This window comes from Podarcis bocagei (genome assembly GCF_964188305.1).
Source record: "Podarcis bocagei genome assembly, chromosome: 2".
NCBI classification, from domain to species: Eukaryota; Metazoa; Chordata; class Lepidosauria; order Squamata; family Lacertidae; genus Podarcis; species Podarcis bocagei.
In genome coordinates, this window is record NC_138126.1 from 75,427,220 (window position 1) to 75,451,007 (window position 23,788).

The 23,788-nt window shown below is 40.9% G+C and overlaps 1 protein-coding gene across 3 annotated transcripts in view; it reads left to right on the top strand.

Annotated features, from left to right (window-relative positions):
* Window positions 1-23,788, top strand: part of FSTL4 (follistatin like 4) — a 354,194-nt gene that overhangs the window by 305,739 nt on the left and 24,667 nt on the right. For 2 of the 3 annotated variants that reach the window (XM_081185557.1, XM_081185558.1), the window contains exons 7-8: window positions 1,085-1,251; window positions 10,710-10,830. The exons of the other annotated variant lie outside the window; for it this stretch is intronic. In XM_081185557.1, the coding sequence (XP_081041683.1) occupies window positions 1,085-1,251; window positions 10,710-10,830 (288 nt within the window). The remainder of the gene's footprint in view (window positions 1-1,084; window positions 1,252-10,709; window positions 10,831-23,788) is intronic. 3 annotated transcript variants of the gene reach the window in all.

The following is a 23,788-nucleotide window of genomic DNA, read 5'->3' on the forward strand; positions in this document are numbered from 1 at the left end:
AATCTAAGCCTCACTGAAGGACCATGGCTGAGTAGCAGAGCACATGCTTTGCATGCCAATAAGAACCAGGATCAGCTCTCAGCATCTCCAGTTGTGGCTGGGAAAGACTCCACTCTGAAACCTTGATGATCCACTACCAGTCGGTATCGACCAGGGCAGAATATATATTGCTGCTTCTCCTGCAAAAGTATCCCCTTTCCTACAGGAGGAGGGAAAACACCATACTATGATGTACCGGAACCTAAAGGGACCCCTGACCAGTAGGTCCAGTCAAGGATGACTCTGGGGTCGCGACGTTCATCTCACTTTATTGGCCGAGGGAGCCGGCGTACAGCTTCCGGGTCATGTGGCCAGCATGACTAAGCCACTTCTGGCGAACCAGAGCAGCGCACGGAAACGCTGTTTACCTTCCTGCCAGAGCCGTACCTATTTATCTACTTGCACTTTGACGTGCTTTCGAACTGCTAGGTTGGCAGGAGCAGGGACCAAGCAACGGGAGCTCACCCCGTCGCGGGGATTCGAACTGCCAACCTTCTGATCAGCAAGTCCTAGGCTCTGTGGTTTAACCCCCAGCGCCACCCGCGTCCCATGATGTACCTACACAAGGTGATTTCAGATGTGTAAGGTCATGTGTACATTACGTATCTCTCAGATCCTAGAAAAGGTACTAGCATGGACATTCCACAGGTGGTTTTAGGAGTACATATTAGAAACTTCAGAACTCTGTTTTTATTCATGCTTGTCAGTTTGAGGAAGGAGATGTAAATATTATTATAGTTTGCTCTACAGTCTATTTAATCTGAATTCGATTTCTGCAGGGTACAAATGAGAATGGAGGACAATACTGTCTTTTTTTCCTACATAGCTGGAAGGCTGTCTGACAACCAAGGAAGCATGAAATAAAGGATTACATTGTAATCTAGGTTTATTGAGGTATATCCCATTTCATGTTGTTGTTCTAACGTTGACCTTTTTAGCAGTTCATACCTTTGCTATTGCTGAAACCTCCCCAATCAGTGAAAAGGCCAGATTTATTTCATGGATAATAATAATAATAATTACTTTTGTTCCATTACTTTCACAGAGGTGGTCCAACTCACACTTTCTGAAGAGCAGAAGGTCAGCGTTACCACAGTAACTGTTGGGCTGAGCACTGTATTGAACTGTGCTATCCATGGACCTCTGCGGCCTCCAATCATCTGGAAACGCAATGGGGTTGTGTTGAACTTTTTAGATCTGGAAGATATTAATGTAAGTATTCGCCGACAGATATAACCAATTGGGGTCTTCAACAAAGTGTTGCAGTGTGGAGTGCTTCTGTTTGGCATTCCAGTCCAGAACATTTTGGAATGACGTCTGTGAGCATTTATGGCACATTTGGGATATTTGCCAGTCAGAAAGGGGTAGTTTTCTTGGCATTAACTCTTCCAAATCATTATGTTCTGGTAGGACCAAGGTTTCGTTAGACAATTTGAAAATTGAACACAGTGCATTATCTCTCTTGTGGTAAAAAAAAAAAAAATCTGCATTATTCAATGATCTATTTAAAGGTACTGAGGGGGAAAGGGAGGGAGGGAAAGGCACTATACTTCTTAATGTACTTGAAGTCAGTTAATTAAATTACTTCATTCCCCACCCTTTTAGCATGCCTCAAGCAGCAACTCAATTGCATTTCTACTTTTCACAATAAGGTTAGCAATTTAGTTAATTGGAAGTGCAACAGGAGATTAATTGTACCTTTTAACTTCAAGGAAACCCTGCCTGCTTTTGGCACAGTCAAAATGACTTACAGGCTTGGAGAATTTTCAGGCACTTGGGTGTGTGTAGAAATCCACATATTGTATTTCAATTAAGCTATTGTTCTTCTAAAAGCTAACAGTGATCCAGAAAATGATATCAAAATAAGAACCCGGATTGCAGCACAGAATCTGATATCAACAAGACCCCATAAGGTTTCAAAACAGAAACTGATAGCATATGACAAGAAAGGAGTAGCTCATCCTGAATGTCCACATAAATTAAAAACAGGAGACTAAAACATCCTTGCTCTATTTTTCTGTTTCCTTTATGCAATGTTTTGATTGACACTAAAATTAATTATTTTTTCCTGTTCATTTAATGAGAAGTTTTCATAACCAGCACAATAATTTCCTTTATCAGCCAAGACCTTAACAGTTTCATCGCGCAACTTTCTTACAAAAATGTTGTCCTGGTGGCACATGTAATTAAGTCTATTTATGCCAGATTGTCAGGAAAACACTCCAGATTGCCTAGATTGAAAAAATAATAATGTTTAATAGTAATGAATACTCCTGCTGCTTGGGATGCATTTCAAAGAAGCTAGTTCCATTTACTCACAAAAGTTAGGAACTTCAAATATGAGAATAATGATTGCTAACTATCATTTATCCTTCAATTGTTAATACCACATATGGGGTGGAGTGGGGGGAATAGATGACATGGTTTGTATTGCATTAAGTGATCAATATCCTGGTAATGCCCTGCCTTGTAGAGATGTTGATTTACAACAGTTTTCACTTCCCTAAAAGGCTTCCAGTAGCTTAAATATTATACTATGCAGTATACTAGGGGCAGCGTTTGTACAACACGGAATTGTACAACACATCTACAGCCTACTACAGAGGCCCTTTTAAAATTGCCTGTGCTCTTTTTGTGGAGGAAGTGAAGTGCCAATAGTCATATCTTGTTTTGTGTTGTTTTTTTAAAAAATGAGTTTCTGAACAAAATGGCAGCCGTGGGCAACAAGAAAAGAGATGACTGTGCTCTGTACTCATGAGTGCTGCCACAAAGAAACCACTAGTTGTGGTTACCGTCTTTCTGATGTTAATTCTTACACCCATGGTTGAAACTGCTATGAATGCCCTTCTTCATATACAGATTTTAGAAACTCAGGTGGATGGATTTGTCCATGGCAAGTACACTTGAGAACTCGGAATAACTATGCCTGTAATTTTGCCCTATGCAGCCTAGCTGGCTGATCATTATATCAATAAGATTATCCTTTGCTATTCATTGCACAGGACAACTTACCACAAATCCACATTTAGTCATTACTCCCAAAATACAGTTTTCATCACCTATCATTCTCCCCCACTGTTCTCACAGATACTGAAAGTTATTTCCTGTCTCAAGATTTGATTTAAAGTCATCTGCAAGGAAGCAATTGCCTTGGGGGGGGGGGTTTGCATAGGACACATCAGGGAATTTAATGCAGGGAGGCAAATGTTCTTAGAAACTAGTTTATAGCTTATCTTCCCACACCTTTGATGAAAAATCAATAGTTCCCCTTCAATGCCATGCTCCCAGGAGTTAACAAACTGCAGCATGCGATTTGTTTATTACCGTTGCTTGTGTGTACCACTACCTGTGACAGATACAGTATGGCTGGAGGTACTTGTAAGGAATACATGTTCAAAGTTAAAGCAGAAAAATCAGTGGCTCAGGGTGCCAGAATAGTATTGGGCTTGGGACAGGAGACCCAACCTGAGGGATGTAAAGGAAGCTGACTGGCTTTGGGCAATTCTCTCTCTTAACCTAACCTACTTCATGGAGTTCTGATAAGGATCAAACAGATTTTTTTTTAAAATAAACCTAGTAAATGTCAAACATAGAAGATACTTCACACATAAATTCATTTGCCACAGTTATCCTGGTGTTTTCTCATGTGAATTGTGAAGGGCACTTGCAGAAGCATAGAGTGGACATCTGCTGGGCTTCCCTGACCTTTTAGGAATGTGCATCTACCCTTCACCTTCAAGATTTTCACTGTGGGGAACACCGCAGCAACCGCCATTGCTTCATAGGGTGTTAAGCAGCTTTATATGTCAAGCGTGCCAAGGGTGTTCTCTCTGCCAGATCCAAGATGCTAACAGTGGACATTAACACTGCAGGACTTTACTGCCTAAGCCAAGAACCTGATGTCAAATATGCAACCTTTTAAAGTTAAATGCTTAATAAATGTTAAAATAAAGCAGTAGAAAATGATTTTCAATTTGTACTCTTCAGAATCCTGGGATTCCTTTGAAACTTATTTGGAATTTCTCAGTAGAATTAATAGTAATAGCAGACAAGCTTCCCTAAAAGGCACCTTGCTCACTACTACTGCGATCACCTACTGGGATTTGTTGTAGGGCACACTCTTTGTTCCTTCAGGACAGCTGTGAGGTTGAAGAGGCCTGGCAAGGGCATTCAAATGTGCTTGGCACCCATCTTAAAGAACTTCAAAGCCCTCTGCTTCTTGCTGGCAGAAGAGTCAATGTGGAAAAACTTCCCTGAAAGTTTAAAGTTTGAAAACCAAAGAAGCTCAGTAGCTTCCTCAACTCCAGTTTACCCAAAATTGTACCTCACATACCAAAAGCAAAATAACATCCATATTGTTTCATGAAAACAGATAGGATAGGCCCAAAACAACAGACTGGATATGGTGCAGAGACCTCACGATGCAGACTAGATACAATGTAGGGATGTTACCTTGAACCCAAAGGACCCGGGAATAAAACAATCTGCTGAGTGATGGCTAGGCCACCCCACACATGATTTAGCCTTATAGCTCATTCCTTCAGAGGGAGTGTAAAACCCTCCCAGAATAGATATCTCCCTGAGAAGTTCCATGCCTCTTATGTTTTTCCTAGAAACTATTTGGAAGTTTCACCTGAGGGGAAGAAATCTACATATTTGCTTTCCTTAAATTACAGAATTGATCAGCATGCAGTAAGACCAAGAGCAAACAATGCTAATGAAACGTACATTCCCAGGTTGTCTCTGGAAATGAATTATTAAGAGGGCCAAAGAAAATGATTTAGGTGTCCATAACTAATTTAGATGTTTATTGGTTGTGTTTACATTAATCACTCGTGAGTCTATTGTAAGAATTAAGATTAGGGACAATTTGATTAGTATGGAGAAAGTAATTTTCAACGTGATAGACGCTGGAGATTTTGCAAGAGACAGATCTCATTAGATGCTAGGGTGGTTTGTGTTTTACAATCCTGTGAGCAATAATGTTTCTGATATTGTGAAGAATAAGCAATATTTTCGGAACAAAACTGGTAAAAGCTATCATTTATAAGTCCTTCTCCATTAAATAAAACAGGTGCTCTGTTGAGTGCAATTAACACCACCAACAACAACAACAATAATAAATATGAGCCAGAGTTCTAGCACTGAAGGAAATCATATGAGGCTGTGCATAACTCTTTTGTCAGTTGTATTTTGGGGGATGTCCAGTGTTATAGCCAGTGGTTGTAATGTTAGGGGTCAGAAGCAGCTTCTGGGGGAGAATCATCCTGCCCTTTTATTGCCCATCAAAAGTCAATATAAAGGTTTTGGGGGTGGCAGCATTTGTGGCGAAAACCAGAGCATAGTTTGGGTAATTGAGACATTGACCTGACAACCTATCACTCCATATCCAGCAAGGTACCTTATTTTTCGCCCTATAGGACGCACTTTTTCCCCTCCAAAAATGAAGGGGAAATGTGTGTGCGTCCTATGGGGCGAATGCAGGCTTTCGCTGAAGCCTGGAGAGCGAGAGGGGTCGGTGCGCACCGACCCCTCTTGCTCTCCAGGCTTCAGGAAGTTCTGCGCAACCCTAGGGAGCCTGGTGCAAAGCCGCGCCGGGCTCCCAAAGGTTGCGCAGAGTTGCCTGCATTCCGAAGCCTGGGGCGTGGTGAAGAGTGCGCCCGGGCTTCGCGCAGCTCTTCACAAGCCTGGTGAGACCAGCACGGCTCCCTAGGCTTGCGGATAGCAGGCTGTGCTGGGGGCTGGGGTCGGGGGAAGTGCGGGCTTTCTGCACGCCAGCCCCGTGCCTGGGGGGAAATATTTTTTTCTTTATTCCCCCCCCCCAGAAAAAACTAGGTGCGTCCTATGGGGCGGTGCGTCCTATGGGGCGGTGCGTCCTATGGGGCGGTGCGTCCTATGGGGCGGTGCGTCCTATGGGGCGAAAAATACGGTAAGCTGGCAAAGGGACTGCATTACCTGTTGGATCTATTCCATCTCTCCGATTTCCCTGTTAAATAAGTTCATATTTAGGCAAAGAATTGCTTTGGATTCCATATCTGCATGGAAAAGACATGCTGGTCTCCTCAGGTGGAACTACTGATGCCTTAAAGTGCTTCCATCTGTTCTTTATACAACTACATGTCCTATATAAGAGTACTCTCCTAGAAGACCAGCCTTTTCATGAATGAAGCCAACCCCTTAAGGGAACTGGGATGGAGGAAGGAAAATCTCCCATTCTCTTTGGTGCTTCCATTACACCCATCAATACCTTATTTTAAGATTAGCATCCAGGGTGAATGACTCTGACTCCTGATGGATAATCTGTTTCTATTACTGTTCACACCCAGCATACAGCTTATTAGCAATTGTCTTCAACCTATTATCAAAAGTTGGAACAGCTAGTATTTTCATTGTTCATAATTAAATTGTGATACTCACCTGAAAAACAAGGTTTCTCCCTCTCTTTCCCAATTTGAAAGGTTGGCAAAAGTTCTGTCTTAAGTATAATTGTCTGTATATTGAGTTCATGAAATGAGGTTGGGAGGGAGGGTTCAGTGGGGTTCTTTTGTGATATTTTAACCTTTGTGGTAGTGTTCTTTAAAATATTATTCCTTCTGCATCATTTTCCATCTCCCCGCTTTAAGAAAAAAAGAACAGTTTTCTGAGTGTATAATCTGTAAGATTGTCTATGACAATAAGAGAAAATGGTCACACCTTATCTGTGACACAGATCTTGCCACCCAACAAAACCGATTACCTTGTTCTTCTTCGTTTGTGTGAGATACTTCATATCACATTAATTTTGACGGGTTAAAAAGCTAAGCCGATATCATTAAACGGAGATTGACATCCACCTTTTGACAGCTGTTGGTAATTACTGGCAATAGAAGCACTTGATCATCAAACTAATATGACAAGGCCTCACATGTCACCCTTTAAGCAGGTATTTATAAAGTGCTGGTGCTGATGTTAGGAGGAGGCCAAAGGAAAATGAGCCAGTGGGTATATGCCCCACGGACAGCTACCACCACACCCATAGCAGGACCTGCCAGCCCTATCATGAAGCACAACAAACCCTCTGAGACAAAAAGGAAGGGGTTCCTGCAAATGCAGTCCACATCCAATGGGGACATCAGCAGAGGCGGAAAAACCTACTGTGTAAGAGTAACTCATGCAGTCGGTTCCACATCATTCTGTTGGGTTTCCATGATTCCAGAGCTGTATGTCATTAACAATTGTGCAATGGGGAGAAGTTTCACCTGCCAAATTTCTGCAAGTTCAGCTCTGCAAAAATAAATAAAGAAATAATGAAATGAAAGGTAAAAGAAAGAAAGGGTGGTGAATGAATAGAAAATAGTTCTGATAATAAACTAAAACATTGGAGCAGTTCTAGAAAGGAGTTACAGAAAAGGAACCTGACAGTTGGCCAGACATTGTTTTGTTTTTTAAATTGTCTGTGCACCGTTGTGGCTTTTAAAGGATTATTGAATATAAAAGCAAGCCGAGATCAATCCAGAATGCTGATTTTTAAACTAACAAAGCTTGAAAGTGTACTGGGATCATTTAAGCAATATTCTTTTCCAAGGGTATTTGTAAAATGTAAAAGAAACCCACTAGAGGATACAGACTTTTATTTCAAAGGGGGGAAAGTGAGGCAGACCAAGAAGGAAGCCGTTTGCTGCTATGTGAATATGTCACTGAAAAGAATATAGGAGCGTGAGCCTATGGAAAGGAAACATTCGGTTAAAGCCATGAGCAATTTCACAATGCCACGCCTGCTTTTTAGCAGGGATGAATTTGCCACACATGCCTTCTTGGGAGATGAGGGAAATTGGTCTCTTCCTTGGGAATTACCTGGGCAGGAGGAGAACGATCAGGCTGCTATTTAAGCCTGCCACCCAGCCCTTAACCTTCTATTTTGCAGCACCCACTCTTTCTAGTTTTTTTGCTAGGCCTGAGTAATAATTTTTAGGGGAGTGCCTGATTGGCCCATGGAATTCCTTCTTCACCCACTGTAGGATCCTTTGATTTGATGTATGTACTTACTTGGTCTGCTTTGGACTCAGAGCAGGATGGTAAGGGAATTTAAGAATTTAGTAGACAGGCAGTCTGAGGCATTATGGGGGTTGGCCGCAGTCTTGATTCACTTTCTGCAGCCTTTGGCTTGGGTGGTGAATCCCTGAGCTGTCTTGTAGACCTGGCATGCGCACCTTGGTGAACAGTGGACAGCGGGGCCCTTTTGAATATGATACTTCAGAAGTCAATAACAAGTGTGATATAATTTATTAGCAATAAGGCAAGGATTCTGAGTGATTCTTTCACTGCCCTTTGGTTAACGAGTTTGTGTCCATTTGATAAGGATGTGAGGGAGGGTCTACCATCCTTTTTAAAGTATTTTAATAATGTCTGGAGAGATGTCAGTCTTTGGAATTTTGGAGGAGAACCACAGCTGTCTAAAAGATAAGAGGGTTTCCCTCCAAAATTCCTCTGTAGGGCTTCACACATTTCTACAGTGGGCACCTAATCTTCTGGGGTCTCCTGGATATGAGCCTTTCTCTTTTGGTACCACACTGGAAGTTCCCAGTAATACTCACATATCAAAGAGAGGATATTTATTCTGCAGGCATAATTTATTATAAGCACTGCAAATATATAGCCTGCATTAATTGGAAAGAATCAAAAATAGAGTTTAAGCATCATAAATTATGTCTTTAGGCAAAAGCTTCTCTTTGGTATATGGGAATGAAATAATAAAATAGGACTTTACATCTTTGAAAAATGTATTTGCTCATACTATGCATCAGAGTAAAATAGATCATCCATAAAAAGACAATTTTAGAGCACCAACCAAGTGTTCATAACATTAATCAGAGATGTCTATTAGGAAGCAACACATGAATGACAGAGGATTTTTATTGCTTTGTTTTTCTTCAGCTCTTTTATAAATCATCTCATAAAAGTAGCCATCTAGTTTTTATTGATTTAAATTCAATCTAGACTATAATATTTCAAGCATAACAATGCCTGATAACACTAGTACTTCCATCAAAGTCTGCTTTCGGAACTGGTGCAGCTCAGAAGCTTGCTCTCATATCCTCTTGAACTTTGGTTCGGATATGAGGTACCACATGTGTGAGAACAGTTAACAACTTACAATCTTCACACAGTGTTTGCTTTTTAAAACCTAGAACTAACTGAGTGCCCTTGTGGCTTGGACCATAGAAACACACCACTCATGTTTGAAAATGCAGACCACATACTTAGCAGCAGTGGTACACGAAGGGGCAGAACAACCACCTCCTGACATTGGTTCTATTGCCTCTTGCCAGACATGGATGGTGCAGGGCAAGGCAGTGTGAGGTCAAGGGAGCTGCATGTTACAAATCCAGAGCTTCCTCAAGCTCACTGCCATGTCACCCTGCCCCATCCCAGTAAACACAGGACTGCCTTCCTCCTCCTCATGCACCACTGCTGGACCTGCATATTGATTGCTTTCCTATTTAGCACTTTCCTACTTGGCCCTCCAGATGTTTTTGGACTCCATCTTCCATCAGCCTCAGCTAGCATGCCCAATGGTAAGGGAAGACGGGAGGTATGGCCTAAAAGCATGTGGAGTGCTGCAGATTCCCCACCTGTTATGTCTCAGTTCTCAGAGTTCTGAAGCCTTTTATTGGGTCTGAAGAGTTAAACTCTTTGCCCTGGCATTCATGATTATTTTCTGCCTGATGTTTTATTAGCCTTATTGCATAATTGGAGGTATATAAGGCACTAAGGCTCTGCACGTAAAGGATTTTATTTAGCATGTGTCATACATTAAGCTAATTAAGGGAGGGGGAAATCATTCTTTAACTTAATTAAGTATGGTTTTTAAATGTGTACTTTTGGGTTTTGTATAAAAGTATCAGCACTTCAGCAAAATCCTGCATGCTAATGAAAGCAGAAGAAAAGCTGCAGCCTGTGTTTATTCCTTGATATATAGGCTTATGAAGCATCATTTGCAGTAAACCGATAAGCAGAACGCAAGGCCAACAGAGCCACATTTTGAAACCTAGCAGATATTTCAGCTTTTCTAACGTAATTATAATTCTAAATTACACCATAAGAACTAGAAGTACAGAGCAGAGTTCTTCTCCTTTTTTCAAGCAAAAAATAAAGCACAGTTTAGCCAATTAAAAATCAAAAGGATTTTAAAAAAGGAAATACCCTTTCTTCTTCTTAACTCGTAACTAGGTTTATTGAACAATAGCAGAAATCATTGACACACAATGCTCTTGCAAATAATTGAAAGCCTGTTTCAGTGCTTCATTTAATAGGCAGTGCTTTCATTAACCATATCCATAAACTAAAACCACATCCCAAAAACAGTTTGCCTTGTAATTTGTCAAGTATTCAATTGTCAGGCTGGATTATCATCATTTTATATAAGAGTCCCAATTTTTTTTTTAGAAACCAGGGAGCTTTTCAGATGAGTTAGTTTTAGTTTCTCCCATTTATGTATTGGCAGGCTATCTCTTATACATTCCATCTTACAAATCTGCGTATGTAAAAATACCATGTTGAAAATGTAAGCCCCATTGAAAGCTGAGCAACTGTCAAAACACGCAAAGTGTTAGCATAGCCACTTGCAGCATTTAAAACAAAATTGCTAAATGATAGGTCTTTTCCCCTCCCTTGTCTTTTGTTACTTACAGGATTTTGGAGAAGATGATTCTCTCTACATCACCAAGGTAACAACTATTCACATGGGCAATTACACGTGTCATGCCTATGGCTATGAAGAACTGTATCAGACCCACATTCTTCAGGTGAATGGTTAGTAAATGGCACATGTGACAATTCGCTGAAATGTTCCTGTGAGCAATGCTGAATGTTAATATTGTTCTCACAAAAGCAACAAAACAAAAGCATACCACATCTTTTCACTGCTACCCACAGAAGGGGAAAGAAACCTGTTATATTGTTAATTTACACATTGAGAAACGGCAAGAGAAAAGAAAGCAGTGATAGAGATATCAACTGTGAAGAGATATAAAAAATATTTGTTAATTTTTTTTAATCTATAGCAGTGATGGGTGAAAAGTGGATTGGGAGCTACTGGGAGATCTCTGGCTGATTTGCAGTCATAAGGCTTTCTGACTCCAAATGGCAACAGCAAAAAGGCACCTTTCCTTCTGATTGTACAACAGGCCTTCACTTTTATCTCCTCCAATTCTTCATCATCATCATCATAATAATAATAATAATAATAATTTATTATTTATACCCCGCCCATCTGGCTGGGCTTCCCCAGCCACTCTGGGCGGCTTCCAACAAAGATGAAAAATACTATAATACATCAAACATTAAAAGCTTCCCGAAACAGGGCTGCCTTCAGATGTCTTCTAAAAGCCTGGTAGTTGTTGTTTTTGTTGTTCTCTTTGACATCTGGTGGGAGGGTGTCCACAGGGAAGGCGCCACTACCGAGAAGGCCCTCTGCCTGGTTCCCTGTAACTTGGCTTCTCACAGTGAGGGAACCGCCAGAAGGCCCTCGGTGCTGGACCTCAGTGTCCGGGTAGAACGATGGGGGTGGAGACGCTCCTTCAGATATACTGGACCAAGGCCGTTTCATAGAGCCCCATGTATACCCAGAAATCTGCTCTGGAAGGTCCCCATATCACCTGAAGCAGATTTTGAGGGTGTGCAGGAAAGGAAAGTGAAATCAATTGCATGAGTATTTCATTCCTGCATAGACAGTACTGGATAAGGCCCTGTGTCTTACCCCTGGCTTGGTTCATAGCGTTCTCAAAAACAAAGTAGATCCATCAGTCCTGAAGTCTGCCTACCCTTGATCTACAGTTAATACAATTTATCAGTATAGCGGTTATGAATGTTTCCTAGGCCTTTGTCGGTTATCATCAATCTCGTGGGCCGACAACTGTTTCCTTGGGGTAAAGTTTTCTTTTCTTGGTCACTGGCAATTTTTAGCTGCAGTTTTATGAATAGGGCTATATGCAGCTTCCAGAGAGGGCTCCAAACACAAGTCTGAAGCAGGGTTGTTGTTTTTAGGCCAGCCAAAGAAAAGGAGAGATGAGCTTGCAGGATGGGCTCTGCTCAAGGAACAGTGTGTGGTTAATCCATTGTGGCTGGGTGCAACAAATTGGTTTGACTTATGGGAATACTTGCATTTTGTGTGTGCGTTCATATATATGCAGCTAGGTGGGCTGTGCACGTTTCAGGGAGGAAAAGAATTCCCTTCTCAAAATGTTCTTTGTGTGATAATGAGGAGTGGTTTGCCCAGCAGGGCAGAGCAGCAGCAGCAATACCTCCTTGCAGGAACGCCATTGTTGCTTTTACCAGGAAGTCTGAGGTAGCAAGATCAGGGCTTTGCAGGCAGACAGATAGAGCCAATCCAGCACTCCTGCTGGTGTGCCCCTGTGGACCTAACCTTGCTGCACCACAAACACACACACCCCCCTCCTGGTCTGCAGCAGTAATACCTCTTCCAGGAGTGTCTGTTGCTGCAGCTCAATGATACCAAGTGGCCTGCTGCTGATAATTTCTGATAAATGCTGGATGGGGTGGGGGGTGGGGAAAGCATTTTAAATGTATATTTTATTTTTTTGTATTTTCTTCGTTGTTTTCCACCTTAGGCAACTCAGGGAGGAAGGGCAGGGTTAAAATGTTAATAAATACACAAGCCAAACAGCTTGCTCCTCTGTATCTTTTCAGATATTCTGGAATGTTACTGGTGTCAGGCAGCAATGTAGATTTGTTGCCATCCCTGAGAATCCAAGCCCCAGAAGGCTTTGAAACTTCAAAAGATGATTGCACAGAGTGGGGCATTGTAGACAGTAGATCAAATCCAAGGCTTCCTCCAACCTGTCTTTTCAGATACAACAAGTTGAGAGGGGGGTATGTGTTCTTTGTAGATGAAAGCACAGGGAAGTGAGTTTCATGTTTGCTTTTATATATATCTGTAAAACCCTGTGAGGCATCCTCTCCTCAAAGGGCATCCTTCTCATTACAAATGTTCTTCCTTGTTTGCCTTGTAATACGCCCAAACAGCCAAGCGCTAGCAAACATGTCAAGTGTCTGGACATCAGTTTCGACAGAGTGGTGCTGGAGTCTTATGCAACACTGCAAAGTGATACCAGAGCCTGTGAGAAAGATTTGTCTGATGCAGTGTGGAAGGTTCTTGTGCTACCTCTTGAGATTTCTCCCTAAAGTGCCTTGTTGCAGCTCTTAATGTACTTCACCCCCATTGCACAACTCTTCTTTTTCACTCCAGTGATTACATGTTCCGGCAACTGATGTTGGGGCAGTGGATCAAAAAGGGATAGCAAAACAATGCTGTTTGACCTACAGAAGGCAGTGCTAGCATTTCAAGATGGGTTCTTCTTCAGGGTTTGCTTGCATTTCATAGTTTTGCAGTCCAGGGACAAGGTCTGAGCCTTTTCCTTGGACTGAAAGGCAGAATTCTAACAAAGGCAAGGAACATGCAATTAGACTAATATATAAACTAAGTGAACTTAGCAGAAAATGACAGATAATATAATAGCATATGATAATATATTTTAAATTCATAGAGAATCAGCATTCGGGAAAATAATGCTCTAGTTTGGTGCTGCCATTGTGAGCCATACCATAATACGTATTTCACAAAAGAACCTGGACCAGTAATTCAGATTGTAAGAAGCTGCCTTATTATAACGAATTGGGCCATTGGTTCATCTCGCTCAGAGCAGCTTTCCAGGGTTTCAGGTAAGGGACATTTCCAGCCCTACTTTAAGATGCCAGCAACAGAACCTAGGACATTCTGCATACAAAGCAGAAGCTCTGCCATACATGCTCCCAATGTTCACACAAATACGCTAACAGTAACTACATATTTAGGCCTATTCCTTTTCCTTATCTCAAAGCAAAGGCACCCTGTGGGGCAAGTCTGTAGATCTTAGTAAATGCTGGTGCAAACCTCTTTTTTCCCCACCACAAAATGTGACCCACAAATACTTAAGGATTATGTTGATAAATACCAATAGTTTGTTTGTGCCCTTTCACTTTGCACTGAATATTGCACCCATTTAGCACACCTGTGACCAATTCCATGAACGTGGTGCCCAGTTCGCATTCCTTCTGTTGTTGAAGACAAGTGTGTTCTTTTTCATTATGTATCTTCCAGTTTGGGGACTGACACTTTGCAGGTGGGGGAGGCTCAACCTCCCTCCCTTTCTCTCTCATCCTGTAAAGCATATTTTGTTCTTTTGTGTACTCTCTCCTTACATCAGCTTCCCACATCAACTGAAGAAGATGGTGATGTCACTCACTTTCTTAGTTCAATAATTCTCCCATTCAAATCTCTCTAGAGACATCACTACCTATTTCTTAAGAATTATTTTCATCGAGAAAGCATCAGACAGCTATCCTTGCCCATTAGCTACTCATCTGCCATACAAAAGGAAGATTATCCAGCAGCTGTAACACTAGGATAGCACAGACACTATCCTAAGTAATATGCATATGGCACAGAAGTTTCACATGTCTGCCCTTAGAACCTGTACATAATCTGTAAGAACAAGTGTGTGTACCTAGCATTATCTGAGCAGCATGGGAGATGATGCAGAAGGTGTCTTTCCAAGACTGCTCCAGCAGTCAAAAAGCCCAAGTCGTGTGGGAGGAATCAGAGAAATGACTCCTTCCCTTGTCAGCCTTATATCTACCAGGAACTGGATCAGTCCCTGTGGAGCCTGGTCCATTAGGGCAAATGGGGCACTGCCCCACCAACCTCTGTGTGCCCTCAGCCAGTCCCCACCTGTCTATCTTCTTTCTTACAATCAGTCCAAGGGGTGACATGGTCTGTCAGCTTTGTACTCCTTAGTCTCAATGTTGCCCCTTAAACAACTCAGCAGGAAGGATGGGAAATAACTAGTATTAGTTGGATCTGCCTCTCTTTGGTTCTGGCTCCACCTGTTTTTGGTCTCCCACCCTTCCATTCGACCAATAGGCACCAGCCACCACTGATAAATCCTCATGTGGGGAAAAGCTGCATTGTGTGGGGACCTTCTATGTCAGCAGGGAATTCTGACATTACCAAAGTTGTGTGGGAAAGACACATGACACAGAGCTTCCCAGTCTGTTGAAAGGGCGTGAAAGAGGAGCATGAAGTAAAATATGGGACATTTTGAATAGGATAGGTTGAAACAGCACCATTTTGTGAAAAGTAAAACTACCGATGTTTCTCTAAGTTCTGGTCTCTTTCACAACATTTCTTTCAAGAAGATGGAATGAATCTGGTTCAATGCACTCTGTGCCTGTGAATAGTTAATAGGGGTCATAAAGAAACGTAGGTATGCTGGTAATATGCTTTCTCCCCTTATATGTGCTCATATCACATTAGAGTTTTGTATTTTATACATCAAGTTTAGCGAAAGAAAAGCCATTTATCATTTCTAACAGAAAGCTTTTTGGGGGGATAAAGAGCCTCATAAAACAGTAATCTGCTATGAAAATGGATAGTTTGCAAACCAAAAGACCCCTGAGTGCCAGGAATCATTTTCCTTGGTTGCTGCTCCGTAGAATAAGTTGACATAAATCATCATAACGTCTTCCATGAAAATGGCTACCAAAGGTGGTTGGCTCCTCAATCCAATTTCAGAGATCATCCAAGAGAGCTGCCTAGTAATAGACAGCCATTTGGAACAATGTAATGTGTGGCAATCTGGCATTTAGAAGAAAAACAGAAAGGTAGAAAAATTCCTCCAGTTTTAGATCACAATCAAACGGCATATGAGCGATCTGTCCATGTAAATCATTGATGCAACATCACAATGTTCTTTCAGCTGAGAGCTTTACATATGAATCTGAGTAGAATATTTTTGCCTGCTTGCACATTTGGGCAAACAGGGGTTTTCTCCCCCTACTCTGAACTGGATTCAGGAGGTGTTTGTGTTTAGAGGTCAGTGCTGTTAAATAGATAGGTTTGGTTTCATGGTTAAGTCAGTCACATTGCTGGCAAGGAGGTGTGGGAAAGGTTAAGGTTAGATAAGGCAACAGGTGAGCACCCTTAGGCACTGCTATGGATTGTGAAGGTCATAGGGTTCATCCACACTTCCATTTGCTCCACTTCTTTCCCCTGGAAAACCCATGCTTTAGTGCTGAATCAGAGCAAATGGCAATCGAGTTTTCCTGGGGGGAAAGCAGCCGGGCAAAGGCAAAACCACTTAGACCCATGTCTAGCTAGCACAGGACAAGCTGAAAACCACTCTGGCCCATGCTTCCTAGACCTGGTATGGACAAGCCTTTAGCCTTTTCTGGAGACCCACCTGCCACATCTTCCCTGAGTTATGGGGCCTTGGATGGGGTGGGGCAGGAAGGGCTTTGGAGCTATGCCTTGTCATGAGCTTTGAAATGGGCAGCTTGACTCACCCAAGGTTGAGCTTAAGTTAGGTTCCCACTCTGTAGATTTAGTTTAAATAAAATTTGGCCCTAGTTCAACTCCTCACTTATGTCTCACCCATTTATTCTTGGTTTCAGTCACACATAGATTGGTACATTCATTCCTTGATACCAGTGCACAACTGGCAGTTGCCATCACCCTCATTTCATCTCTGAATCCTCCATTTAAGGGAATAAAAATAAAATATTTAAAAGAGGTTGGGTGAAATCAGGAGTGTATTGGAAGTCCAATGCTCCTTTGGAAAGTGAAAGACTAACGTGCAGTGCTCACTAATCCTTCTGAAATGGTGACATAGTAATTTCACTTTGAGGCAATTTTAATGGAGAACTTTGATTCACTACTGTAGGTGACTAGTGACAATCCTTTCACAGGATAAATGTGTGCATTCAGGGCTGCTGCTGAAACATATGGGAAAGCTTTGTTCCATACTTCTTTGGGATCCTCAGAGAAATAAGGCGATACCTCAGCCTTTATTATAGGGACGCGGGTGGCGCTGTGGGTAAAACCTCAGTGCCTAGGACTTGCCGATCGTATGGTCGGTGGTTCGAATCCCCGCAGCGGGGTGAGCTCCCATCTTTCGGTCCCAGCTCCTGCCCACCTAACAGTTCGAAAGCACCCCTAAGTGCAAGTAGATAAATAGGGACCGCTTTATAGCGGGAAGGTAAACGGCGTTTCCGTGCGCTGCACTGGTGCTGGCTTGCCAGAGCAGCTTCGTCATGCTGGCCACATGACCCGGAAGCGTCTTCGGACAGCGCTGGCTCCCGGCCTCTTAAGTGAGATGAGCGCACAACCCTAGAGTCAGACACGACGCCCGTACGGGCAGGGGTACCTTTAGCTTTACCTTTACAGCCTTTAGTAATTCCAGTTGACAAGTCTTGATCATATGGCACTGAAGTCTTTGTTACTTTTGCCACTGGAACAACCACCTTGAAAGCATACACCTATAGAAACCTATCCAAGCCTTCTGCAGCCCTATTCTCCAGCCCATCACTAGCTAGAACTGAACAGGCAGATCCCAAGAAGACAACCTTCAATGGTATCTGCACAGCTATAGAACTTTCTACCCAGGGAGACTCATCAAGCCTCCCCTTTTCCAGTCTTTAGATGCCCATTGAGAACTTAATTTCAAAACAACCCATAAGACTTTTTACAAGTGTGTTTTATGGTGCTTTTGTATCTAGTTATGCTGTTGCAGCCACGGACATATTTAATTGGTGTTTTGCTGTTACGCTATTTTAATGCTGTGAGTTGCCTTAGGAAAGTGTTTCGTTCATTCTTTCTTTTAAAAAAGGATGTTAAATTAATAAATAATAGAGGTCTAACAACAATGACTACTTTGCAAAGCTTTTAAGGTTCACTTGGTAAATCCCTGTGTGGGAAGATGGAGAGGGAATTGTTGTTGTTGTTTGAATTTGACATGCCTACTCAGAAGGAAGTCTCATTGAGTTCCATAGGGCTTGCTCTCAGGTAAATGAATTTACCTGAATTGCAGCCTTAGCCCCTGTTCACAGCCTAACCACTTCTATGAGCACATTAATGATGATGATGATAGTGAAGAAGTTATTGCATGAAGAGACATCTTCATTTGTTTCAACTGAAGAGAAAGTAAGGTGACCAAGAGGGACATTTTCTGCTCTAGTGAAGTGAATGAATAATCCCTTCAGCATAAAAGAAGCCGTGTGTGTGTGTGTGTGTGTGTGTGTGTGAGAGAGAGAGAGAGAGAGAGAGAGAGAGAGAGAGAGAGAGAGAGAGAGAGAGTTTTCTGACTCTAGACTGGAGCATGGATGTTGATAAAGGAAATATGGATTATTTATTTAGAAATGTGTACCTCACCCTTCGAATGCTTTTGCACTGCTAAGAGCAGCTGACGGTTAGAATACAGTATGCTGTCCAGATGCTAAGTATTGATTCCCATAATAAAAGAACAATATAAAACAAGCCAATATAAAAAATTAAAACAGGCACAGCATACAAACCCCCCGAACAGAGCGCACTGTATAATACACCACCTGCCAGGCAGAAACTTGCTGGAACAGAAATGTTTTCACCAATCGATGGAAAGCAGTGAGGGAGGAGGCCAAGTAAACCTCCCAGGAGAAGGTCTTACATAATGCTGGTTGCAGGAAGGAGAACTCAAAAAACCAGAATGTAGAGATTAGGCAGGCTGTTGCAGGAGGAAGTGGTTTCTTGAGTATTTTAGAGCCAAGCTGCTTAAGGTTTTAAAGATAACCACCCACACTATGGCTTGTGCTTGGAAACACATTGGCAACTAGTGCAGTTGTAGTAGAATGGGTGACATACGACCCCGTGGCCAAGCGCCCATGAGCATGAGCCTTGCAGCTACATTTTATTTTATTTTTTATTTTTTATAATTTATTTTTATTGAGCTTTTCAGTTAAACAGAAAACAGAAAACAAACCAGAACAAACAATCAAAAACTAAAACAAACACTCTTAACAATCATTCTTTGGTACCATCATCTTATTTACATTGCGTTGGATCACGCCTCGACTTCCTTCCTATCCCGTTGCGGTTTTCTTGGTATACTTCTACTCTTACAGTTTCTGTTCCAATTATGTACACGCCACAAGGTTTATGTTAAGCCTACTGTAGTTTTTAAATTTCTACAATTACTTTCAATATATGTCACAAATTTACTCCATTCTTCAATAAATTTTATACCTTCCTGGTGTCTAATTTTATGTGTCATTCTTGCTAATTCTGCGTATTCAAATAATTTTACTTGCCAATCCATAACCGTAGGGATCTCTGCTGATTTCCATTTTTGAGCTATCAATACCCTGGCCGCCACAGTCGCATATTGAAACAATCTCTGATCTTCTTTTTTAATTTCGTCACCTATTATTCCTAACAAAAATGCCTCCTTTTTTTTGAAAAAGTATATCTGAAAATTTTCTTTAATTCGTTATATATAAGCTCCCAAAAAAATTTCATTTCCTCACAAACCCACCACATATGGTAAAGGTCCCCATCCTTTTGCTTACATTTTCAGCATGCTTTGTTTCCAATTTTATACATTTTCCCCAATTTTACCGGTGTGATGTACCATCGGTACATCATTTTCTCCAGGTTTTCCCTTAATGTGACGCATGCCGTGAACTTCATTCCTTTATTCCATAGCCTCACCCACTTGTCGTACTCTGTTATATCCAAAATCAATTGCCCATTTTACCATCACCTCCTTTATCAACTCATCTTTTGTATCCCATTCTAACAAAAAATTATACATCTTAGATAAAAGTTTGGTTTTTCCTTCCAGAATTTCTATCTGATATTTAGATTTTTTTCTCATTCATCCCCAATTTTTTATCTTCATTCCAGAGTGCATTTATCTGGTGGTATTGTAGCCAACCTGTCAATCTATCTTTCAGTTCCTCATAAGTTCTAATCTTCCAACCTTTTTCTGTTTTTACCAATAAATCTTCATATGTTAACCTTTTCCCTCCATGTTCAACTTTTTTATTGTTAAAATATCTACCGGGGATAACCACCAGGGGGTGTTTCTTTCTAGATGTTTTTTGTTTTTCTCCCAAACTGCGTACAGGGCTCCTCTAAAAATATGATTTGAAAAACCTTTGTGAACCTTTTCTTTGTTGAGCCACAAGTAAGCATGCCAGCCATATCTATTATTAAAGCCTTCTAAGTCCAACAAGTCCGAATTTTCTAAAACAATCCACTCTTTAAGCCAACATAAACAGGAAGCTTCATAGTATAATCTTAGATTTGGCACGGAAAACCCGCCTCTTTCTCTCCGGTCTGTAAGTAGTTGGTATTTAATTCTTGGCCTCTTTCCCTGCCATATGAATTTTGAAAGAATTTTTTGCCATTCCTTGAATATCGAAGGCCCCCTGATTATCGGAATAGTCTGAAATAGGAACAACATTTTCGGGAGAATATTCATCTTGATTGCCGCCATTCTTCCAGACCATGAAAGCTTTAACCTATTCCATATATCCAAATCCTTTTTTATCTCTTTCCATGTAGGTATATAATTATCACTGATATCACTGATTCCATGTAGGTATATAATTATCACTTTTTTGTAATGTTGTCTTTTTTGTGTAATTTTTTAAAAAAATTGTGTTGCAATAAATATTATGTTTTTAAAAAATAATAAATTAATATTTTCCGATGTCAACCAGATACCTAGATACTTTACTTTTTTTACGACTTTAATTCCATATTTTTGTTCTAATTGCTCTCTTATATCCCTATCCATATTTTTAACCAGCATTTTAGTCTTTATTTTGTTTAATTTGAAACCTGATAATTTGCCGAATTCCTCTAATTGTTCCAAAACCTTACCGACGCTTGTTTGTGGTTCTTCTAAGGATAACACCAAGTCATCCGCATATGTCTTCAACTTGTACTCCTTGATACCAATTTTAATCCCCCGTATCTCTGGCGTAGTTCTCATCCTGTTTGTTATTACCTCTAACACCATTATGAATAATAAAGGGGATAGAGGGCAGCCTTGTCTTGTTCCCTTCATAATATTAAACGAATCTGTCAAATCATTGTCAACAATCAATTTAGCTGTTTGATTAGAGTAAATCGCTTTTATGCCTTTCATGAAAGTGCCCTCTATCCCCATTGTCTCCATGCTCTTTAACAGAAACTGCCATGATACGTTATCAAACGCTTTTTCGGCATCTATAAATATTAGAGCCGCCGGTATTTCATTTTTGACTTCCAAATATTCTATAATATTTATGATATGCCTGACATTGTCCTTAAGTTGTCTATTTGGGAGAAATCCAGCTTGGTCTTTATGTATAAAATCCTTTAAACAATTTTTAAGTCTGTTTGCCAGTATTTCTGCAAAAAAAAATTATAATCATTGTTTAACAATGAAATAGGTCTGTAATTTTTTATATTCAGTCTATCAGTGTCTGGTTTAGGAAAAGTTTAAAGTTTTCCTATGTCTAGCTCAACAACTTTTCCGTCCAGATTTTAACTGTTTGAAATATGGCAACCCTACCAATGTCACCTTCAAGGCAACTCCATGTTGAACATACTACAATAATCCAACCTGCATGTAACTAAACTGTGTGGATTACTGTGGCTAGGTCTTACATTTTGAGGAACAGGTGAAGTAGGAGCTCCAGCCTAAGGACCACCTTACCCTGTATATTCCAAGTTGATCACTGAGATCACCTGGGGAAGCACCAGTGCTATGATTCTAGAAAAAGAGGTCTGGAACTCACCATGAACACCTCCCTCTTTCTCTTAGAATGGCAACGGCACCTACCCGAGAGATGCTGGAACTGAGTTCCCCCTGGAAAAAGCCCTGGGGAGCACTATTAGTATTAGAAATCATGTCTTCTGTGTTGTGGAGCCATCTCCATGAAACTCCCTCCTACTGGAAGTCAGACAGGCACCATCTCTGCTGAGTTTCAGATACTCGGTTAAAGCACTTTTTTTCCCCCAAAAGGCCCTTGCATCATGAATGCTTTCCTGATGTTTTAAAATATTCTGATGTTACTCGTTCAAATTCCTGAGATCTCAAATTTCTGAGGCTTTAAATTTCTGAGGCTGAATTTATATATTTAAATTTTATATATTGTATATTTCTTATCATTGTAAGCTGCTTTGAGACTTAGGTAGGGAGAAGTAGATTAAAGAGTTTCTGATACCATGTTTTAATTGTTGTAAACTGCCCCGGGAGCTTAGGGTGGGTGGGGGGGTAAGAAATCATAATAATATGTGATATATAATATTGTTGCACGCCACTCCAAACAGTGCCAGATTCCAGGGGTTCCAAGTGCTTACCCATGGTTCTTGTTTCCTTTTGGGAATGAGGCACAGCAGAGATGGTGGTGTCTTTATGATATATGGTTTATTTACACGTATATACAACCTGAGCTTGCAGTAGAGGGGTCCACAGCATCAACACCCCAAAAGGGTCTTGCTTCTCCCATAGCCACAGCCTTGGATTCCAGCAGAGTTCAACCATTTCTCCGCCTCTCTGGCTTTCCAGCTTGCTGTCTTGCTTCTGGGATGCAAAACTCCCCCCTCCCCCACAAAAAATGTCCCAGTGATTCCATGTAGATGATAAATATAATGAGGAAACAAAGCTGATCCTTATGGGTCAGCATATGCCATTGAAGTGTCCACCAGAAATGGAGTCTTCTGGAGTAGGGCCCTTACCCCACTCCAAAAAACAACTGGAACCATTTCAAAATGATGCCTCCCAATCCCATCTAAGGCATATAGTAGCTAAGATTCTGCTGAGAAGTCCAACAGGGGCATATTTACCTTGCCCAATTCTCAGCATAGGAGAACAATAGTTTCGTTCCAAAAACAACACCTGAAGCAGGATCAAAGTGGTGGGTGTTTTAAACTCTCACTTTTAAAAAAAAAATGGGTCTTTTGCTTTGCTCATTTTGAGCACTGCTTGTTTAAGTAAAGTTATAGAGCTTCATCTTTGTTCTGCTTGTGTTGATTAGCTTTAATTAGCATTATTCACTAATGAAAGAAATACTCTTGCCAATATGCTATCAAGCACTTGCAAGGATCAAGCCACATTCTTTGCTTAAATGGCTGGTGATGAATCAGGCTATAAAGTAAGTCAGTCAAGAAAGTCAGGTTAGCACAATTGATGGGCATTCGTACCAGAAGTGTTTAAGAAAAACAGCCCAACATTCTTCTACTTGCTTTTCATACAGACAAAACTGCCTATGAATCATAACCTCCTATGAATTTGATTGTTATTTTTTCCTAATGAGCCAACCTGCTTTTTTTCTCAGATGCAATATGACTTCAGTATGTTACCATCTGCACATAATTTTGCATTGTTCTACCCTAGATTCAAGGGACAAAGAAATTAGGTAATTAACAGATTTGTTTAAATATCATCAATCTGCCCATGTTAACAAAACCCTCAGTGAGTTTGCCTATTTCCTTTTATAGATATCCTTTGAAAACAGGTTATATTAAATGAGGATGCTACTCTCATGCCTATTTAAAGATATGATGTAATGCGTGCTAAAATTAGTTTGCCCATGGCTGTAATGAGAATTGCTCAGGAGCATAGTGCTATTAATATGTTGGACTTTTCATTCTTGTTAATTTACTAAGAGAAAGTTGGCTTTTGTAGCAGCCTCAGTACACAAATCTCTTTCCTTCAGAGAGAGACTCTAACAAATCTGGCATGCATTCTTCCAGACAGTTCATGATTAGTAGGCTTGGCAAAGTCAGAAAGCATACTGTCAGCCTGGTTAGAGACTCTTATGCTATGTGAAGCTTATTGTAATGAATGGCAGAAAATATCCTAACAGCACAGTGTGCCTTGATGGTTTTATGGATAAAATAAGG